We start from the raw sequence: 23,188 nt of genomic DNA, 5'->3' as shown, positions 1-23,188 counted from the left end.
GAAACCTAAAGAAGCTGCAGAGTACTAGGGACAGAAAAGTCTTCTCCTGCTACCTCTGTTACCAATCATGTTTTGTCATCATCCTGCTCCCCCTTCAGAAGCTCCCAAGATCTGGAGAAACAATATGGATTTTCAGCAGAGAATTTTGATAGCAGTAAAATAGCTTACAACAGACTATTATATTGGAAATAGGTTTTTCAGCGAAGGGCATTGAGATACCAACACCGCACTGGAAAAAAGAAAGAAAAAAAAAAAGCTGTGGCAGCCTACATAATATATGAAAAAAGCATCAAGCTTGCAGGATTGTTCTCTTCTAATGACTACAAACAGAATTCAAGAACAAAGAGCATTCTAACAGCTGTTTGCTTTGCTTTTCTGGCACTTATGTATTTCAAGTTAAAAAAAAATTAAAAAAAAGAGTAAACATGACAAAACAAAAGTTACAAGGAGCCATTTTTATTACAGGACTGCCTTGAATGCACATCCCCTGCTTATCAAATCTCTCAACACTCCCACTACAGTAAATGCGTTAAGAGATTTAGTGAAATTTATACTACATATTTAGTCTTTCAGCAGGAAGCTGTGAAGTACAGCATGCAGTACTGGTGGTTGAAATGCAAATGCACTTTTACTGATCCACCTTACCTTTTATTCCACTTCAGCCACTAGTCTCCCTCTTGTACGACATGCATCTTTCAAGTACTGAATTCCTTCAACAACTCTTCTAGATCTATTTTTCCTGTGACATACTAAGTTACACAACTGCAATGAAAAGTTTCTACAGATCATCAGGAGCTTGCAACCATAGTATTTTCCTAAGGGCTACATCTTGAAATTATAATAATTATTAATAATAATCTATTAATATAGGTTTTTATATTGACATATTATATATAATAAACTACTATATATACACACAACTTAAAATTATTTTATGTTCTTTAATTTTAAAAGTACAATATTTACTGCGACTTGCCAAACCTTTGGAAAGCAACATTTCTGTAACTGTTCTATTCAAGAAAGAAAAAAGAAAATCCTTTAACAATATAGACAGATGTAACGTATAGTATTCAGTAAGAATTTAAGGAAAGGAAAAAGTGCCCTTCAAGAGGCAGATGAGCACAAGGCATTTTCTGTGTTGGACACAAGAGAAGCAGAAAGAAGAAACCCCTCCCAAGCACGTAAGAAAAATATTAGGGATAATTCAAGATGTACAGTAAAAACTTAATTTTTCAAGCATCTCATTTTGGACTTTAGAACTATAGCGTTTTAGCATAGAGGCCTAACTCTTGTGCTTGTGTGTGTACTTTATATATATATGCACATACATACGTGTGTGTATGCATATGTAAAGCTTGTAAGGAGAAAGGTATATTTTACTAGACCTGTATAGTTGGAAAAATACATAAGCCCTTCATAGGTCTAATATAAGCTATTACCTCCCCCTTGAAACCTTTTCTCTCACATCACACGATCATAGTTATAAGACTATTTACATACAAAAAAAAAAATCTCCCTTGGTGAACTTAAAAATTGCATCTCCAGCATTCACTGCAATAGTTAAGCCACTTAAAACAGACAATACAAATATGAAAATTATGTCATTTCATACTTCGTCTTGAATGCTGTAAAAACTCTTCTATGTTCTCCTTAGTCCTAACAGACACAAGCATCAAGTTGCATGTCAACCAGGAGCCCTGGATAACAAAACAAGCTTTGACACTGAGCAAGAAAGAGGCAGCAGTGTTGGGGTCTTGGTGTTGCAGTATAAACTATAAGGTCCACAGGGAAATCTAAATGGTGTGTTTTTCTGTTTACCTTCAGGTGACCATGTCCAAATGCTTCAACACATCACTGAACATCTGTTACAAAAACTCCTGTCACTAAGAATAAAACTGGATGCATGAATAATGGTCAGGCTGGACCTTCTGCCTCTTGCCAGTACTGCTGAGTACAGAATTAAAAACAGCTTGTAAGCAATATGCAGTCAGTCTAGACCTATATAATCAGACCTAGAATCATCATTACAGATCCATCAACTTACCTCTGAATAGAGATAAGTTAGGTAGTTGATGGCATTTCTCAAAGGACCCCGCTTCGTCAGTAAAGGAATAACTTATTTCAAAATCTTTTTCCCCAACTATATTCACTAACAGCACTAAATAGGTTACTGTTTCCTTTTTAAAAGCTTGTATTCTGATTTAATTGAAGAAATATGATAAAGTCTGCCCCTTCCCATATATAAAAAAGAATGTTTCAAAACCCAATGAACTGTAAAATATTTTGAATGTCCTCTTCATGTAAAGTCCTACCATAAATGAAACAGATTTTTGTTTTAATACAAGTGAGTAACAAAAAACCTAACAGCAAATACATCTTAACAGATGAAGGAATGAGATTCCCCTTTTTTTTTTTTTTTAATTCACTGCTACCTCTTTCTACATCTTCCTGTAAGATTGACATTTCAGTATTTTCATCAACTGCAAAGCAAGGCTAACTCAAACATGTGCAAATAAAGATTAACATGCTGGCTATACTGGCTAGCCCATGACGGAAACCAGAGTTTTACCTATATTGTGCATATTGGTCTCCACAGTATAAAAATGTGTGGCATCAGGGGGACTGGGGGGAGGGGGGGTATGTTCAGCATTAGATGCCAGTTTCCTGAAGAGAAGTCACCTTTTAGGGTAAGGTCTGGCTGTGAAAGCTGCGCAGTCAAGAATTCTTGTGTATTTGTCTGCTATGCAATATATTTTCACATCAGCGATCGCTTCTATCCAAACAGATATATCCAAATCAAATGTCATTGCAGTAAAACTGGTCTCTAACAAGGCACCCTGATCATTTAAAAAAGACGACAGCCATCCTTGCAAAGCATTCCACTGCTACAAACTGGCTCTTCTACAGTGGGGTTTCTTCAGAAGGAAGACTTCCTTGAAAATTATTTAACTCCTTTTTTTAAAAGTGAACTTTGTGCAACCCTTTCAGGTTGCTTTGAAGAAAAAAGTTGAATCAATCCATATTCCAAAATGCCTTAGAAAGAAGAAAAATCCCAGCAGTAAATCCACCTAATTAAGTGGGGGTGTATCTAGCCCATAGGCTATTATCGCATCTCAGCTTAATATTTTTAAACACACTGTATGTGGAACAGGCGGTAAGCTCTCCTCATTATTTCTCAAATGAAGCTGAACAGATCTAACCCAAATTACAGCAAGATAAACCAGACATCTTAAGTGATGAAAATTGTACTTTTTCCTCTGCTTTAGGGACCCTTCTGGTTCATCTGTCCTCTGATCAAGGTGAGCCTGATAAAGCTGAAAATTACACTGTGTGACTGGATTGTACAATATTATCTTTCCCCTGAGAAGTGATTTATTTTAGTAACTCTTGATGAATAAGAAACTTCTGCTCCAACACGCTGCTGCTCTTGTGTGGGCAAGGTTCCTTATTGCTTTGAGTGAGAAATCACATAAAAGAAACATAGAATATTAGTGGCTACATCTTCTTTATGGTTCAAAGATAAATCTGCATTATAAGCAGACTTCAGGGACCACAAGTTTAAGAAAAAGTTAAAATTATCATTAGTTTGCAGGTTTCACTGCAAAAGTTACTGGCATATCTTCCACTTTTTGAGTGTGAGGAAAATCCAGGTTTGGTTTTGAGAGATCTCGCTTTGTAGAATTTGGGGTTTCTTGATGTTTAGACGATTCCAGAAGATGTTGCATGTTAAGTCTGAAAATGAGGCGAGGATCTGGTCCGGAAAGAGATGGGCAATTGCAGCTCTCTCTTATTTTAAGAGCCTGTGGACACATAGGAAAACAAATCAAACTCATTTAAATAAGAAAAACAAAAAAGGTTTCACTCAGTGATTTGGCTTTCCAGTAAGGTCTGAATTTGCACACAAAGGTTAGCGAGTATAATGAGTCTGAGTTGTTACTGACCAACTTTTCAACAGAAACCAAGAATTCATGATGGGAAATGTAGCAATATGGTAAAACAATGTGGGGGGGAGGGTGGGGGGGAAGAAGAATGAAAATAATTTTCTGACAGACAGTCTCTCAAAGAATGGATACTCTAAAATGTATAGCGTTCTCCAACTACTTTATGATACTTGTTCACATCAGTACTTTCTACCTTTTAATTTGCATTCACATGTAAATTAAAATGACTGCATCAAGAAAAAAGGGACTGTGAATGATTTACTTTATCAGACATATTCTATTATTGAAGTAACGATATAGAGATGCCTGACTCAAAAATGGAAGGAAAAATCTCCAACAACATAATGGACATTAAACTGTTTGGCACAGAGATCCAGGTGGTTGATCTGTATAATTTAAGTCCAGTTACACAAGTGATCGCATCTCCTAGAAGCATTTGGATACACAGCTTCCAAGTGTTCTGAGAAAACAATGGCACCAGAAGGTAAAAATTTATCCGGATAAAAATATTAGCACTAAGAGACCAAACTTTACATTACTCCCAGTCACTGAGTAAGTGTCATTGCTTCCATTCTACAGATTAGAAAGTAGAGGCACAAAGGGGCAAAATAATTTCCCAGAGAATCAAAATCCATTAGCACAGGCACACTCCCCCCAGATCATTCTGCCTTGTGGACAATCTGAGATAGCTATGACAATGTATGAATCTCATGTCTCAAAGGCACTGTGGAGAAATTGACAAATAACAGTATGAAGTCAGCTGTTTTAAAGGATGCTTAAGTTGGTGTTCATTGTAATGAAGCTGAACATACTTTAATTAGTTCATAAAAACAGGCAGCTCGTTTCAGAGCTAACAATGGATACTGCACAACTAAGTCCCAGGAAGTACTTCGCAAGCGGTTGCACACAGATTATTAGTATCCATGGATTCTCGTAGAAGACCCATTTAAACTAATCAAGAAAAGCAAGTTCCTATGTATCATATAGCAAAATATTAGATGTAGAATTCTAGAGGGTTCTACTTCTCTGCCGAAAACTATTTTTTCAAGATTTACAAAATGAAACACAAAGAAAATACCAAGTCAAAAACTAGCCTGGTATTTAGCACTTATCAGTGGTCACTGTGGTATGGTCACTTATATGCAGTATTACCTGTATCTTAGCCCCAATTAACAGTATAAAACCCTGGGCAGATGAACATCTTTCTTTTTAATCCCTTCATGGGAAAATAAGTTCAAATGTATATTGTATTCCACTCTCTTCACACTGTGGATTCTTGAAAAGTAATGGCCAGACCTGTCCTGAGTTGCAGCCAGGTGCCTCCTGAGCAGTACTAGGGACTGTTAGCGGAAAGCGTGGGTTGATTCATTTTTTCTAGGTGTATTAAAGAGGAAGAAAAAAAGGAACACAGTTTTCATAGCAGTCCTACCACTGCAATTAAACAGAGCAGAAATATTAATCTACTTTATAGTTACTATATTTGGCTGAAATATCAAATCAAATATTCCAGTATGTTTATGCATAAGTATTTGCCCATCATTTTGAAAAAAATTTGTATTCTTCCACAGGAGACACTGCGAATATCTTACTACAGCAGATTTTAAAATAAAAGAGCAGATCTTCCTAACTAATCTCGTTGTATAAGGAGGTACCAAAACATATTTCTCCCTAACTTTACTACAGTGAACTGCTAAAGTTTGCTGTAAATGGCTAGAAACAAATAGAATTTGAATTTAACAACTGGTTTTGCAAAAAGACACATTCCAGAAATGTAGCGAGAGTTTCTCCAGCTGTTTCTTGCTGAAATGTAACATTCAAATTACTGGATACACAAGTCTGGATTAGGCATGCAAATATTCCTCTTGTCTAATTTCTAAAAAATACAAATAAAGCTTTCAGTATTTGTTTTTCTATAGCATGATCGTCCATGTAGTCACAAAATGTAACTGTACCGCTGAACACTCTTCTGCTTCAGTGACCAATTAAATTCTAAACTGACATTTATGACAAACCAAGAGTTTTCTCTTGTTTTCTTCCAGAACACAAGCTGCTGCAACACTGCATTTATGTCAAGCAGCATTACTCAAGACAAATGGAAATATAAAGATTTAGGCTGTATCCTGAAAAGGGCAACATAATCCTCTTTTAAACTAATTTAGCATTTTTAAATCTCTGGTTTTCTTGGCTATATAGTGCCTGACCTGTTTTCATGGTTTCACTTACCTAAAACACTAAAGTCATAACAGCAAAGGTAAAAACCAATACTTCAGAGTTAACATTTTTACCCTCCAGATGTCTTTACATTCTTGCTAGACGTAAAGCTGTCCAAGGAGGTAGAAGGCTCCAACACCATCCAAGGATTCAACACCATCAACTCACATGCCATTAAAAAGACTACAGTTATAAGAATGGAAAGCTATTTGAATATGTCATCTCACTGTTAAAGACAGCTATGACTACACACTCTAGTGAAAGTAGTAAATATGTACGTTTGTGACTGCCATGCAACATTCAACCCCAGTTAGAAAGTGCTCCTTCCCTGTCTCAGCTGACTGCTGATATTTTGTTTTGTGCCAGTAGCTCTGTAACGTCATTAAGATGCCAGTAACAGGCTGAGGAGCTTACAACATAATTTTTCGTGAAGGATAACACAGCCCAACGCGGTCAGCTGTACTGTACTTTCAAAATCACTCGCAGCTTCAAATCTGGTAATGTAATATTGCTCAAGTAAATTGTTTTTTGACAGTTTGGGTAAGAGGACAAGTAAAAGCATTATTAATGAAGCATATGTATATTGATATTATAATAACAACATGTTTCATTGACTGTTTACACTGAAGAGTGTTCTCAATAAAGACGACAGGCAGAACTGAGATAAGGTTAACTAGCTAGAGTGAGTATGTACATTCACCTGGGAACAGAGAGTTCTTTAATGCTGCTATTTTCAGATTAACCTTAAGAGAGAAGTACTGCTGTTCAGAATAAAGACCACCTGCATGCTTACTGGTTCAGGAGACCTCAAATAAAACACCAAAACTATTGCTTGTAAGTAACAAAGGTGAAGCTGTTTTTCTTACCAATACAATTATAGTCACCTCCTGCAATGCGCTGGGAGGGGGGAAGGCATAAGAATTAGGGAGGTCTGCCTCATTCTTGCTTTCATATAAAGCCTACTAGCAGAGAAAAATATAGAAAAAAGTGATTTTTAGCTCTCAATATTAATCCTTCACCACTGTCACAGATACCAGGCTAACTGCTGCATCTCGACCCCTTACAGTCTTTTGGAGTGCATCCTCCTTCTCAGGCTGCCAGCTCTCGCAGTATAAAAGCCACATCATTCTCTTGACCACAAGCCAGGCCAAGGGTTATAGTACCTTGTGTATAACTGCAATTACCTCTGCAGGACTGACTTATGCTCTGACCTTGCAATTCTGACAAAAACTAAAGAAACAGCACAAGCATGGAGGAAAAAAAAAAATTCTAAAAGGTAAGAAAGGCTGAGTTGCAAAATTAATTACTATTAGCAGGCATAGGAAGACAACAGGTTCTACAAATGTAGTAGTAAAAAGATTATTAGAAGAATGGGCAGATTTACTTGACAGAGAAGAAAAGCAACTGGTACATAATGCTAATACTTCAAATCTTTCACTGCTTCTATGGCCACAGAAAAGGAAAACAGTGACAAAATATTTAACAACTTTATGGCGAGGATAGAAACACAGGTCAGTATTTTTATTCTTATTTTCCTTTAAGCTTTCACATTGATAGGGCTTAATTAATATATTCTAGTCCTAGAACTATCTGAAGTAATCTTCACACCATAAGCAAAAGGCAAATGTAACAACCCATTTTTGAAAAGGAAGTTAAATAAATGTATCTTCAATATCCCAAAAGGCAGCAGACTGAGGAATAAGCAATAACTACCCAAACAATAATAAAAATAATGAACAGCATTTTACAAGAGGATTTTACAAGAACAGATCTTGCCAAAGTAAATTAATTACCTTTTTTTTGACAAGTTAATTGACCTAGGAAACACAAGAGAAGTGGTAAAGGTGACACAACCCAAGTTAGTATTACTCTCAAAATGATCTCAACATGGCATTTCCACAAGAAAGAGTGGGAAACAGGAGTTACAGTGAATCAAAAATGGAATCTGAGCCAACAACATGATGCCAAAAAAGCAAATGTCACATCAAGATGAATTTCTGGGTTGCAGGCAAGGCTCAGCAGACAACCTTCTGCTTTATTCAGTATAGCTGAGGCTTCAGCTGATGTACAGTGTTCTATTTGGACAGCATACTATGAAAAAGGTAGACAAACTGTAGCAAGTCAGAGAACATTAAAATAAAAGGTTCACAGATGAACTAGAAGATCCTATAGCTTCTCTCTGGCACTACGCTTACACAATTTTTCTCCCCGTAACAACAGTAAGCATGCTTCCCGCTAGTGCAAAATTCTTTTAAGATTTCTTTTTCTGAAGATAAAAAGCATAGGCCTTTACCAAACATCTCGCCACCTTCCACATAGGAATTCTAAAAGATTTTAGTTTCCTATTTAACAGTATATTCTGTTTCCACAGTTTACAATCCAAATCTCTCCCAGTCTGAGGGGGAAATCCTTTAAAAACAGGGTAAATCTTTTTAATTTCCTTTATTTTCTTTCCAGGACAGCACCATTTTGTAACTACTTATAGCTCTCTTATTTACTAATTCCTCAGCTTGGCTGTAGCTTCCAACTTGTCCAGAAAACCAGATACAAGATATTCAGAAGATAAGGAGCAAACCAAATGAGTTTATTTATGTGAAAAGAGAATCCCTGTGATATTCCTGCTTTAATTTATGTTTCCTGAGACGTAAACAGTCACCTGAGACATTAACAGTCACCTCATTGAGACTTGCCATTTCATTACTTGAAGGAAAATTCTCACTTCATATGATCGCATCTGATTGTGAACTTGCTTAGAAGTCCGTAGACAAACATCAGTGTGGCCCGAGAAGTCCAAAAACTTGTCCCTATTAACCCCAGCTATAGTAGCTGGTCTAATAATAGCTATTATATTGTCCTCAAAACCATTTCAGCTTCAAAACCATCAGCATATGAAACACAACAATATCTGTATCAGGATCTTTAATACAAATCCATCTATTTTATTCATATCTTCAGAGGAAGGGTAATTTCAACTGAAATAATATTCAAAGTCAAGTATAAAGGTAAAACCCAGCAGGGGTTGGTGGTTTTTTTAGGATTTAAACTGTTGTTTCTTACTCATGACAGATCTGATACTGAATCTAAGTATAGTTTCTTCACAGAGAGATACTAGAGACACAAAAAGGCCTTTTTCAAAATCTGGCTTCTCCTCCTGGGCTCCGAATATCTAATGGCCATTAATATACGGTAAACATACTGTTCTAAGAGGCTTTCAGTATGTGAACAATGAAACAAAAAGGCACTGATACTGCACAACAACCAAGCCCTGGGAATCCCTTTAAATGCCCAAGATCCAGCTTCAAGACAGCTCTCAGATGAAGGGGAGTCAATGCTTCAGACAAGAAGTCTCCAACAACACGTCTACATACCTTCTTTCATTTGTATTCTACTTTTGTAGTATTAACCTCCCTTATCTGGTGATCTCCTGTTAAAAACAGGAAGCCTTCAGCCCCTGCTTTCTCACCTGACTCCAAAGAATGTTTAAGGTAAAACACAAGTGAAAACATTTCCTCCTCAGTTATCTTTTGGAAGCAAGTTTCCTAGCCTCGCTGCTCTTGGAAGTGAGAGTGGCTATAAAAAGATGAAGGTTGCTCCACCTGCTAAACTGCAAGAGGTAAGACAGAAATAACGTGGCTGCCAGTTCTACACAGTTGCTCAGTTATTTAACTTATTCGTTCTGTCCCGAGGTAGATAGAACTTAAGAAGTAATTTATTTCATCATCGCTTCATAAGCCAGTCAATAACTGTATGAAAATAAAGGATCCTGAATCCTTTGTGTTCAATCTAACCAAAATTGAGGCTCCACCAGAAGTATTATTTTTCATTCAGCTACTCAAATGTGTTAGAAAATCTATCAAAATAGTCTCACAACCTGTTTTTGCAAAGTACAGGATTTGTGGATATTAATTTAAAATACTCAGTCTAGCCAGTCTCCAACCTCCTACCCCTAATGTTGATTTTCATTTATGCCATTATTTAGAATATTTATTGCATTTATTCTCAAAGGGTTTATGACAATCATTTTTTCTCCTTTGAAATCAGCAAACACCTCTACACTTTAGCGCTCCCCCTGCCAACAAATCTTCAACTGTCTTTACAGTTTGGAATTGAGAAAGACTTAAAGTTTTTAAAAAAAAAAAAAGTGAAGAAGAAATTACCAGTTGGTTGTAAGAAAGGGAACTTCCAAACACAGTTTAGCTTGCTGAAAATCAGTGCTGTTGTGAAGTGCTTTAACATTACCTTTTAGTAAGAAAAAAAAACTGGGCAAAAAACAATCCATGCTATTTTTCTGTAGTTAAACCCCCACTATTTAAAGAAATAGTAAACAAGCTAAGATTATTAAACTTGGAACAGTTCTCTGTTCTTAAGCTACCAGCAAGTAGCACACCAAATTAAGAGTACCCCCAAGTAGCTATCCACTTGGCATTCCTCTGAGAGGCAATACAAAAGAAAGAAGAGAGAAAAGACTGCAGATTGATGGGCAACTGTGTGAATTAGCTCAAGTTCCTTGGAGTGAGGTAAAATTTGTTCCCTAACGTGACAGAACAGAGATGTGAAGAAAAAAGCAGGCTGCAAAATCTACAGAGACCTATCATAACTAGGGCTATTAAGAAATTTTCTGCTGGGGATCTGACATTCTTCTGAGGCACAGTTATTTGAGATGTGTTCAATCCCACATCAGTGGGGCATGATAGGACAGAGCATTCTCTATTTGACAGCCTAGGGCTAGCTATCAAAGTGAGAGAAGTCAAGACAGTTTAGGGATCCAACCTAAAAACTGGCTTCCAAAATGGCAAAAAAAGATAAAAGAACTGATGAGAACTGTGACACTGTCACATCTATCCCAGGAAGGCCATTCAAAAGCAAAAATACTACGCTTTGATCAGAAATTGGAAAAGAAAAAAAAACCCTAGAATATAATTACATTTTACCTGTGCTATCTTAATTTTTCCTCATTTAGTAAAACCTTTAAGGTTGAGAGCTTTGTAACAGAAAATTTCTATTAGGATAAATATAAGCATGATTCTAAGAGAGTAGATTCTGAATCAATTCCAAAGTAGCTCATGAATCAATACCAAACAAATTCTGGCAACTTTCCTAAGAAAAAAAGACACACTTCCTTCAGCTCTACTCACCTCTGGGATAAGCCGATCTAAGTGTTCAGCTCTATTTTCATGAGAAGGGTGTGTGGAGAGCCACTCTGGTAACTTGGGCTGCCCTTGAATGGTTTCTGCTAATTCCATTTGTTGCCAAAATACACTGCTTGCTCGAACATCCACACAAGCCTGAAAACAGAAAGGAAATGTATACACCACTATATTTTCAAAGTAATACAATATACATTCTAATGGATATTGAATTACTAAAGACATCTTAAATTTTAAATATCTAAAGCCTGTTTAGACAGTCCCCCTCATATTTGACAGGAAAAGGCTGTTCTAAAATGTCTAAAAGCAGTAAAAAACTCATCCAGATATTAGAAGTAACAAATCCAATGTCTATCTATGTAATCCACCAATCTTAAAAAAAACACCTTACACCTGAATTAGACAATTCAGCAGAAAAATACATTCACCATTTCTGGCATGTACTTGTTCTTTAAAAAAACAACTCAGCTGCTTATTCTAAGTCATATTTGCTAGACGCAGTACAGCAGAAGAACAAATTAATCATCTCCACAGATTTACAGAAATTTACAGAAAGAAGCCTAGAGTCAAAAATATAAAGTGAAAATTATTCATACTTAAATATATCTAAAAATTAACTACAAAGGCTTTTCTGTAAGTGACTACACTGCCTTTTTCAAGGGTGATCTGTGTAATCCACAACAGATTAAAAGAGTAATTCTGCAGAATTACTGTCTCTTTCCACTGAGGTACATATTTAACCATAGAAAGTCATGGAACACCAGCTTTAAGAATGGGATTTGTATATCACCAACAAACTATGTATTTGCATTTAAGTGGAGGTGAAAAATAGAACAATATTTCTTACATTAATTTTCAATTGAGAGATGAGTATCCACAAGGTAAGAAAATTTTCCCCCAGAAATACAGAAGTGGTGCTTTATCCTTCAAATTTATTTATTAAAATTACATTATAAAAAGATTATCTGCACAAGCAGAGAAATGCTAAGATACCACTTTGCTTGCTTCTTTCGTGTATGGCCCTACATCTTCAGTATTCTGAAGCAGTGAGCACCCACACAGCAATTACATTCTTTTCATGGATTGTATTATTCCCTTAGATGACTTTAAGCTACAAATGGAGTTTCAATCCCAGAATCAAAGTTACTTTTAAAAACTCTTCCTTGAAGAAATATTATTAATTATTAAGAAAAGGAAATTTTCCATATGAAATATTAACACTAGATGGTGCTGCTCTCATAGTTATCTAACACTTACATAGTCTATTGCACTTTGCTAGAAATGAAAGTTGTTTTACATTTTTTAATTTAGAATTAAAGTCCACAGGGACCAAAAAAAAAACAACTGAAAAAAACAGGTTATTAAGAAAATGCTGAGTAGTTTCTGACCAAATTTTTGTCTTACTTTAGCAAAGCCGCATTATTTTTACAGCTGTATTTGGATAAATCTTCAAATAATAGAACAATATTGATATTCTTCATAATTATCAGCAATCACAGGAAATATAACCACAATATTTAAAAGTTCTTAAACTTTACTCTGTTTTTATGAGAATAGATATTATAGATCAGAATATTTTAGGCGCACTACAACGTAGTAAATCATCCCTCAGAACTTCTCACAACAGATGGAAACTAAGTGAAACAAAAAATCCAAAGAACAATTTATATTTTTACATACAATTAAATATATCCTACTCATGGTAGTTCACTTTTTGGCATTTTCCCCTTTATAAATATGTAGCTTTTTCTTCTAATAGTAGTAAACTACATAGAAAGTATATTGTGCAGTTAATACAACTTTACAAACTTCAAATTTATTACATACAATGTAGCCAGAATGGCTTTGTCTTTCCCTACAAACTGTTTTATTTCCTATTACTTCTTTAATCTACATATCTTTAAAATTTTGGGAACCCTCACACACACAGTTTACCTCTGCGTGAAGTGTGAAACTCCCTCTGATTATAATAGAAACTGAAAAATGTCTGGTAAATTGCTAATAAAACAAACCAGCTGTAGTTACCTTTGCTGCAAACTGAAGTCCCACTTTATCAGCTTCAGCCTCCAGTGTTCTGCTGTATGGTCTATCAAACATGAACTGCAAAGAGGCACATCAAAGCTCTATTTCTTGGTTTTGAATGAGTACAAAGCTAGAGAATTGTAGCTATTTTTCTAACCTTTTCGTAAGAAATGGTGTTTATCTATCATGTTCGCATTGCATGGGATCAGCATGAATTTTCTTAACATAGTCTTTAATTTCATTATATGTAATTCATTGATCCTGTATTCAGTGGAAGTTAATTCAAATTGTACATCTTTTCATGGCCCCTCTCATCAGCCAGTCTCACAGCATTTTGCAGCAACTTTAAACTAGAATTTTTTCACTTCACTCTTTTACTGACATTAAGATTTTTACTGTAGCAACTGTATGTAAAAAATTCCAATGGTTTCCTTTTATGACGACTGCCTTTAAACCTGGTATGATCTATTTTGTATGGTAAACAGCCCACAGTATGGAATGTAGCCATAAACATTTTCATGCAGAAATCACTCCAACACAAGTTTCAAATGGCCCTTGAGAAATCAAACTAGAAGATGTAAATCTGACCAACTCCTCTCCCATTTTTCTAGGGTGTGACATTTTATTAACACACACTAAGAGACAGTGGTAGTTTTCTCATATGATTATTTAGTCATATGTACCAGTATCTTCTAGCATATGTAATTCATGTAGATTTGGGCAGCCTTGCCCCAGTATACCAGGGTATAGTAAATGCAAATCAGGGCTTGTTAAAACAGCCTGCTCCTGCAGAGATAAAGATATGTCACAATATTCAGGTTTAGGCATTGATTAGGAAATATCAGCCGAAGAATGCAGATGTGCAAGGTTAGCAAAGCGAAAAAGGTTTTACCTGGTTATAAAACTATGTCCTCCTTTTAAGTTCCGGGGGAGGGGTGGGGGGAAGACAAAACATAGAAATGAAGAGCACCAAAGAAGCAGTCCAATCCCTTGAGTACATCAAGGTATCTGTACCTTTTTGCTTCTTTCTAAAGTAGTACTGATAGTTTTTCCTTACTGGGTCAAAAATAAAAGCCAACCAAAGCTGATGCTCCAAACATTTTTTAAAGCCAAACAGGCTAGTTTATAAGTAAGCATAGATTAGGTCACTTTTTAAATTCCTAGTTTCCTTACAGACCCTAAACATTGCAATTATAAATATATTTTTTACAGGTCTCTGATTACAAAGTAGTTATTTGAAGTGGAATATATATGTCTATTGCCTTGAAAAGTGCCCTACGTCTAGAGCACGTATATTCACTAAACAGCAAAGATATCCCTGGCTAGTCTGTATATATTCCTGAAGCACTATTTCCCAATTAGCCAGATAAACTCTTTGTTTAATTACTAAACATTTCTCAGACAGGGAAATTAAACTGGGAACAGGCAAGAGGACTACCCAAAGCACTAACTGAAACAGAGGCTTACACAAGCAGGCAGCTTTCTATTTCTTCAGTTACAACCACTTGTGGTTTTCTTCTCTGGGAGGTTTACTACAATTTTAAGTAAGATGGGTAGCATCCATCTCCATAAGATAATCCGAATCTCTTGAGAAAACTTGGGCGCTCCTTCACAGTGTGCTTCTAGTCAATGAAGTCTCGACAGTGGTGACATGAAAGGGTCTAGAGGCATCTAACATACAATACTATACAATACTATTCATCTGCTACTGAAAATTTAAAGAAAAAATCTTTTGTGAATGTACTGGAATAAAAAATTAGATCTTCAAACTCTGATCTAAAATCCTTGTCAGAAACTGGACATCATAAAGAAGACAGACTTGATTTTTCAAGTCAATGACCAGAGTTGCCTGTGTATGTTAAAGAAAAGGAAGTTCCAGGTACGTTGACTCTCCAAAATCACCAGTTTCCACATGAAATACAAATCTGATGGTATGAGGTGGACAAGAATGGGAATATGAAGTACTGTATCTGTACAAACTAGTGTGCAGGACATGAGTAAAACTCAAAGTCATGCTTTGTGCTATTCCAAGAATAACTCCTAGGCTTTTATTCCCATATAAAATAACTGCTGCTGTAAAAGCAAAGCCACCATGTTTCAGTTCAGAAATACATGACTAAAGAACAACCATGAATGAATCCCATAAGACAACCATTTCTTAAGGCAAGCAAACCTGCTAGCTTTGGAGAAGAAAGCACAATGGGAGCTAGGCATGCCAACAGGCCTACAAAGGGTCACTGGAAACCACTTATAGTCAATAATAAAAAATAAACAGTAGTCAGTAAGTAAAAAGGTTAAGCCTCTGACAACATAAAAGAAAAACAAATACTAAAACAGAAGCAAGTACTGCAATGTGGCTTAAATAACCCTTTCATAGAGTAGAATGCTAAAACTTTAAAAAGTAAAATATAGTTATGGAAGAAGAGGAAAAGAAACATCCTGAGAAAATGGGCAGAAAGATCCATTTTCTTATAAGTACAACAGGCAAACACTGAATGGAGGAAACAGACAGACATTGCACTCCTGGGCGACTAACAGAAATAAAAATTTCTATTCAGCATCTTTTGTATATTGGATGAAAGCTTTGCCAGTATTAATGACTTATTTATTCTGCATTACACATGGATGTGTTTAATGTTACTGAAGATGAGTTTGATCAGAGTTTTAAACCAGGACATTACTATACAATATCTCATATACGACAGATCTTTGCTATAGCACAATAGGACCACGAGCTTAAACCCAGATTCCAAATGCAATCTAAAGCACAATTCCAATCCGTGATGCCAACATATCAGTTGCAGTTAGCCTAGAAAAGGAGAAAGAATGCTGACAGGGAGTTAAACCTTGCTGTCTAAATTATGAGCAGTCTCACGATTGATTCACACTTTGCTTTTTCCAACTTCAGCTCTTCAAAATGCTGGCTAGCATTCATCAATGTATTGGTTTCTTAGCTACTTGTACAAATATCCAAGCTCTTTAGAGATAATTTATGTTCAGAATCAACACATCTACCCATCAGCATAAGAACTAACAAAACAGATTGGTTATGTTTAATTTTATGCTTTTGAGAAACCAGAGAAAATCTCAGGAAAAGCATCAAGAGAAGTCAAAGACACTAAACAGCTCTTTCATGTAAATTCAGATTCAAGTTTTATGATGCAAGCAAAATTTCTTCTAAAAAAACCTCACTTTTTAAAAACGAAATACATCAGTAACTGTCCGGAGGCAGAGTGTTAATTAAACTGCTGAAGAAAACTGGCACCACAAAGCCTCTGAATTTTACTTTATTGGAATATATGCTGTCTGAAAATACTATTTCAGTAAGTTTTATTATAGCATAGTTTATACTTTAAAAGAATGTTTAGATTCTCAATTTTCTTGTCTTGGAAACCATTCTTACCACTAACAATTTATTTAAAGAATTCTATATATTCTATTTGGTTTAGAAAACAATTTAACAACTACTCAAAATAAAAACATGGCATTTCAACATATACATTTTTAAAGGGTGAGCTACATTTCAAAAAGACGATCATCTAACTTAATTGGCAAGCTGGTACTCGGAGCCTGTTCAGCTAAGTCCAGTCATTTAGGAAAATCTAAAGTTCTTCAAGACAAATGGAAATATATATCAGCTAAAGCAGATGCAGATTTATAAAAACATATTTAATTCAAAAATCAAATACTAATTTTTGATTAAAATATTTCTCCTCTTGCCTTTTTCTCCAAACATACTGTTTGGTGGTACTACTTCCCCAAGATTAAAAATGTTTTTCCATGGAACTCAGGAAGAATAATACAGAACGTCAGCCTTACCTCCTGCAACTTGCTCTGAATCCACTGGCCAACAACTGCCAAACTATCACGGGGACAGATGGCCCAAATCATAGTGAGAAAGATGAGTGATAGAAAATCCAAGAAATGAACCAGGCTGGCTTTCTCTGCCTGCAAACAGAAATTGTCCCATTTTCATTCCTTACAGTCTGACGTTTCTTTAGAACGTAACAGAATTTGGAAACACTGTAAAAATCACTTATTTTTCTATGCAGCCACAGGACTGGGGCAAGCACAAGCTCACCTGCTCGCACAAAAAACCCCAGTTGGATACAAGGTACTTTCAGTCTAGAATCCACATCAACTGCATAAATATAGCTGGAACAAATACATTTTGGCTATCTCCCAATTCAAGAGATTCAAAGATTGAGATAAGATGGCGGCAGCATGCAGACAGAGTTCTTTAGTAAAAAGGCCACAAAATACCTCAGTTGGAAAAGAAAAAAAATCTATAAAAAGACCTAGAAGACTGTTCTTTACATTAGTTTGAGAAGAGATAGACATCATTTAGACAGGAACAGTAATGGGATAAGGGGACACTTGGCATAATATATTTATTCTTTATTTTCTGTTGCATTCCTTTGATTTTAGAAACTAAGAGAACCTTGTTCTGGTTTAACCCCAGCTGGCAGCTAAGCACCACATAACTGCTCACTCACTCCCCCCCGGTGGGGTGGGGAAGAGAATCAGAAATGTAACAGTAAAAAAACTCATGGGTTGAGATAAAGACAGATTATGACCAAGCAGATTTGTTATGTTCTGATCATTACCAAAATTTCATTAACATATAAGAGACATTTACATTAAATTCCTTTGCATTAAAATCAAGAAATTGAAATTCTTCTGTTTTTCAGAGCCCTATCTGACATGCAACAAATTGATCTGAGCACTTACAAGCCAGATCATGCAATACCTCTTCTCTATGCCAGTCAAGTGACACAGGTTCCATACAAACAAGGTAAGTTCTTTTTATTATTAAATTTTTTTTAATAAGTGTAACAAGTTAGTTGGCTCAACAGAGCCCAAAATACTATGATGTGAACTGTTGCTTACCCAAAATCATACAAGATGCAGTAAAGCAACTGTCCTGTATTTCCACTACCTTTAAAATGTATTTAACCATTTCCAGATTAGCTTTGCAGTTTTAGCAGGATCTTCATGTTAACAAGCTTCTCATTATGTCTTCTCAAACTGATGGGCAGGTAATGAATACAATTTTTAAAATAACATGCACAGAAAGAAATCAATTTGGAAGCAAAGCAGCACTTTCTAGCAAATCACACCAATCTAGAACAGTATGAGCCATGCTTCCATACCATCCTCTTTTCTCATAATTGTACCTACAGACCACAACAAAATTATTACACCTGTTCTGTTCAAATGGCAAAGAACTACCATTTTCAACACATCCATGTCAGGATATGGAAAAATTAAGTCTGTGAAAGCAATCATCTGTAGACACAGAATCAAGCTCCAGCCATTCTGGGGTTTGGCATTCTAAAACTGTGTGCTACTGTAAGAAAAATATCATGTATTTTAGAATAATTTATTAAAGTATATCCACTTCTGCAGATATTAACAAGTCTAAGAGTAACAGAGTTGCTGAGTGCCTCTAGTTCCTTATGTCCGGGCTACAGGAGGAGAGGCACCTCCAGAGCAAGTTCTAAATGACTGTTAATAGTGAGCCATAACCCATCCGTACAGTTATGAAAAAAGCATTGGCAGACTTTGGGCTAACACTGACTACTACAGGACTTCTGACAGTTATTAAGTACTACATGAGTAATAAGTATATACTGTACCAGAATACTCTCATTTCAAAGTCAACTTTTCATTAATTAGAAAAAGTCACACTGAACCTTTGGTTGGCAGTGATAGGAAGAATCTTAATTAAAGTAATTAGAATTCATTTAAGAATTTTAAACAGCTCTCTTTAAATACTTACTGCATGTTCCAGCACAGCGTGAGCTATTTCATGTCCCAGAATGAAAGACAGCTGATGAATATCAGAAACTGCATTTAGCAGGCCAGTGAAAACAAACACTTGGCCATTCTGTAAACAAAAAGAGAGTGAAAATTAAGTAGAAGACACATAAATAAAATGCTGATTCGATATTAATAGTATTTTTTGTATTGGGTTCAACTTACTGGAAGCACAAAAGCATTTACACCTGGTTCGTCTATCACATGGATAACCCACTTGAGCGCCAAGACCTGTGGGATGTCCTTATTGCTTTCAGATAAATGACCAACAACTCTCTCCACAACCTGATAGCGTGCATCTGTCTCAGGTAACATTTTACTTTTGAATTCCTCCAACCACTGAAAAAAAATATTGCCATGCACAACAAACACAGTAAATGATTAACTGGTAAAGTAATTTAGCAGCTACACACACCTTAGTTAAACCTAAGTTTTAATACATTTATCTTTCATATAGCCAAAGTCAATATATTAGATCAAGGCTTTCAGACCCAAAAGTTAAAGATTAATAAACTTAAAAGGAAGTAAACTGACCACAGATCAAAAATAAGATAGTATAAACTTGGTCCTACAGCCTCCTGTATCTGGTGTTTTCCTACTACACAGTTAAACCTGGCATCACAATTGACAAACCTTTCCATACCTTCCTGAATTTCCATTTGAATTTATAATTTTTCTGTATATTTCTGTTGTAATTTGTAAGGTGGACAAATTTATACAAAAGATGTAGTTTGAATATATCCTTGTACTTCTTTTGCTACATTCATATCACATTCCCCGTCAGATGGAAATACAGTGACATTCATATATGGCTGGATTATCAAGTTTCACTGACTTCGGGACAGAAAATCATAGAACTCAAAGTTACAAGAATTAGTGCAACAGACAGTTTAAAAGAAAGTAATTAAAGAAAAATGAGCTGATCCAATGAAAAAAATGAAGCGGAATTGAATGCAGGTAGAGAGTATTACCTTAAAAAGTGACAGCTTAGAAGAGAGGACCTTAAATAAGTGCCAAAGAATGCTCAAATCAGCACAGAGACAGACCCGAGCATGTACCTATTATCTATGCTTTTATTGTTTCTACCAGATTTTTATGTGTCTTGTTATATTACAATAACACAGTTAGAAATGTTTGCTACATATCTATAATGCCTTCTTTAACCATCATGTGTCCCTGAATGGTTTGCTGATGGAAAGCGAACTCTTAAAAAGGATGGGAACAAGAAGAGTGGGTAACTGACGGGGGTGCTCTGCAGCGTTCCAGGCATGAAATTCAAATCTTATTAGGACATCACTACGTTTGTTTGCCCATCCCATTAATTGGATTATCTCATCACTAAAAAAACACATTAACAGTTACAGAGTATTGTGAATTTTTTTTAATCTTACCATATCATATTCCATCTGTGACAGTTCCCTAAAATGCTCTTTTCCAAACACCAACAGTCGAGCACGCCCAGTGATAGGTGTCTCCTCCAAGTGAGTAAAATAAAACACAACAAATAAAACCCCTATGCTACTAGCACTCAGGAGTATCTTCCATTTATTTTTCCTTGCACTTTCTTTAAAAAGTTCCCGTTTATTAGGAGGAAGAGCCTTCCACCAATTTCTTATGCTCCTGTAAGACAAAGAGTTTCAACTTCAGACATAGTTAAAAAGGAATTTGTTAGTGTCTGCCCTTCCTGTATTCTATATTCCAGTCTCACCTCAACTAAGAGCTTATGGAAGATTATACTCTAATTGGCTTCTACCCCACTCCATTTCCTCCCTCTCACAGGAAAGGATGGAATTCCCCTTAGTGTCTTGGTTCATTTCCCTCTACCACGTGTAAACGAGAACAGGAAAAGCAAAAGATATATCTAACACCTCTGATAATGGAAACAACTTCTTGTTGGGCAAACTGTCAGTCTAGGTCCCAGTCCTAATAAATTTTGCACAGATACTAAAATGAAAACACCACAAATACACCTACCATTCTCCGTAAACCCATGTACACTTTGTATAATGGGGTCTTACAATGAGAGAGGAAGTTAGTGTTTTACCTGCCAAGAATGATAGCAAATAATTTCTGAGCTGGTTTAACAATAATCCAGAAAAGAGGAACTGGTGCAGCCTGAAATGATGGTGATGTGTGAAAACACCTGATGATCTGAATGTTCCAAGCAGAAAAATGACGTGGGAGCTGCCCTACAGAACTGATCTGGAAGGATGGGATCTTCTCCCCCAAAGGCTGAGAAGACTGGAAGCAAAACCTTCCCAAACTGTGGTGTGCATTCTTGTATACTTCTGTATTTTGGGCATTCAAAAGACACCTCAGTCCTTTACTGATGAAGTTTCTACAGGAGTCAGCGCTTCCACTCAAAAAACAGTTTCTAATATTTCCACTCAAATCCAGTCTTTGGCATCTGCCTTGTGTAGAACTGACTTGAGTTTGGTAATATCCTGCATAAGACCTATAGAGATTATTGCACTTCCCCTGCTTGGTCAAAGAAGCCAAATGAAAGAAAATACAGTTCCTGCCTGGCAACTTTAGACCACAGATGATATTCATAACTTCTTTGGTTGATTACCCTGAAACAAAGAAAAAAATAGCAAAAAGGTATTAAGGAAACTATCCAAACATGAAACTCAGAAACATCACTTCATTTCATCTACAAAGACACCATGTATTTGTTTGCCAACAGTTGCATTGCATTAAAAAAAAAAAGTCACGGTTACAGCTGCATCCTGTGGCTGTTTTAAGGTACCACTCTGCTTTCGACTGTGAAAAATTCAAGGTCTTATATATATATCACTGAGAATAAAACAAAGTGTGATTTTTTTTTTTTTAATTTCTGCTTTTATTACCACCAGATGAGACCGACTAAAGGTGTCCCTTGCAAAAGACGTGTGTATCATCACCTTTCCGTGTGGGACTCCTAGCCACAGGGGCCACTCATACATACTAAGGAAAAACGGGGTCTATTGAGCATTCCGCTAATATTTTCTTCTTGAGCACAGCGTGTATATCTGCTGCACTCGGCTCAGAAACAAACCGACTCCACACAGCGAAACCAAGCATCTCTCAGCCGGCAGATTCTCACTGGCAGGGCATGGCAGCGCCGTCCCGCCGGGCAGGCCTCGACCCCGGCCGCCCCCCCGCCCGAGGGGCCCCGCCGCGGTCCCTCTCACCCGCTGGCTCGAACAGCGGCCCGGCCTCCGGCCAGCACCTGCCGCGCCGCCGGCACCGCTGCTCCCCTCAGGGAGAGGAACCGCGCCGCCTGCTCCTCGTCCTCCCTTCCTGGCAGCGGCCTGACGCCCCCAGCCGCCCTTGGATGCCGGCCTCGGCTGCCGGCCCTCAGCCCCAGCATCCCGCACACGAGCGACCCCCAGATTCACTGCTGGCGCGACTACCGGGATACAGGCAGACGCGAGCGGAGGGGAGGGAGAGGTGTCACTCTGAGGCGGCCCCCGGGGAGGGGGTAACAACAGCTCTAGAGGTCGTCATAGCACAGCGTCCCTAGGATCTGCTCCGCGACAGGTTCTCCGCCGGGCTCGCCTACTCACCACCCCGGGAGGCGGCGGCGGAGTGGTCAGAGCGGCCCGGCGCGGAGACGCCGTCTCTGCTGGGGCCGCGGCGGGAGGCGGAACGGGCCTGGCTCCGCGCCCCTTCCCTCCGGCGGCGGCTTCCGCCCTTCCCGCCGCCGCCGAGAAGGCTCCGCCTCGAGCCCCGGGGCGCCCCGACCCGCCATTTTGTGGCGGCCTCGGCTGGGCTCCGGAGGGAGGCGAGCGGGGGTACCCTTTCAGGGGCCGCAGAGTCGCACTGTTGCTGCACCTTCTCCTGCGTTGCTTTTCCCCTGGCTTTACCCACGGCGTTGCTGTGAGGCCTGGGTGCTACCCTGCTTCACCTCACGGCTGGGGTTGCACCTGATCCCTATGTCACTGGGCCTGGCCGTTCAGAGGTCCTGAGCCAGACCTTCGGGCCCCTTCAGCTTTCAGAGCTCATGGGTGTTACACCTTGGCCTGGCTGACTGTTTTTGGAGACCTGAAGCCTTGAAGCACTTCC

General features: G+C 37.5%; 1 protein-coding gene across 7 annotated transcripts; it reads right to left on the bottom strand.

Annotated features, from left to right (window-relative positions):
• Positions 1-921: 921 nt before the first annotated feature.
• On the bottom strand, positions 922-22,854 carry OMA1 (OMA1 zinc metallopeptidase). Of its 7 annotated transcripts, none has more exons than XM_075097484.1 (9): positions 22,537-22,854; positions 21,186-21,714; positions 20,533-20,761; positions 19,307-19,480; positions 19,104-19,211; positions 17,141-17,269; positions 13,325-13,399; positions 11,288-11,437; positions 922-3,800 (listed from the first exon to the last, which is right to left on the bottom strand). In XM_075097484.1, exons 2-9 carry the CDS (start codon positions 21,692-21,694, stop codon positions 3,582-3,584), a joined length of 1,593 nt encoding a protein of 530 aa, XP_074953585.1. In that variant the 5' UTR covers positions 21,695-21,714; positions 22,537-22,854; the 3' UTR covers positions 922-3,581. The 7 variants fall into 7 exon arrangements, with proteins under 7 accessions (XP_074953585.1, XP_074953583.1, XP_074953584.1 ...); XM_075097482.1 differs by having other exon boundaries at positions 22,690-22,813; XM_075097483.1 differs by having other exon boundaries at positions 22,315-22,683.
• Between the last annotated feature and the right edge of the window lie 334 nt (positions 22,855-23,188).

The sequence above is a fragment of the Phalacrocorax aristotelis genome, chromosome 6 (assembly GCF_949628215.1).
Source record: "Phalacrocorax aristotelis chromosome 6, bGulAri2.1, whole genome shotgun sequence".
Lineage (NCBI taxonomy): Eukaryota > Metazoa > Chordata > Aves > Suliformes > Phalacrocoracidae > Phalacrocorax > Phalacrocorax aristotelis.
This window is presented reverse-complemented; position numbering and strand designations above follow the sequence as displayed.

What these genes read in the sequence shown, in the direction of transcription:
- OMA1 (XM_075097484.1), bottom strand. Translation starts at nt 21,694, where the DNA reads ATGAATATCATCTGTGGTCTAAAGTTGCCAGGCAGGAACTGTATTTTC. An exon ending in ACGCTGTGCTGGAACATGCA is followed by an intron (nt 17,270 to 19,103) that starts GTAAGTATTTAA and finishes TTCTGTTTGCAG; the next exon opens with GCAGAGAAAGCCAGCCTGGT. An exon ending in TAGATCGGCTTATCCCAGAG is followed by an intron (nt 3,801 to 11,287) that starts GTGAGTAGAGCT and finishes ATGTGTCCACAG; the next exon opens with GCTCTTAAAATAAGAGAGAG.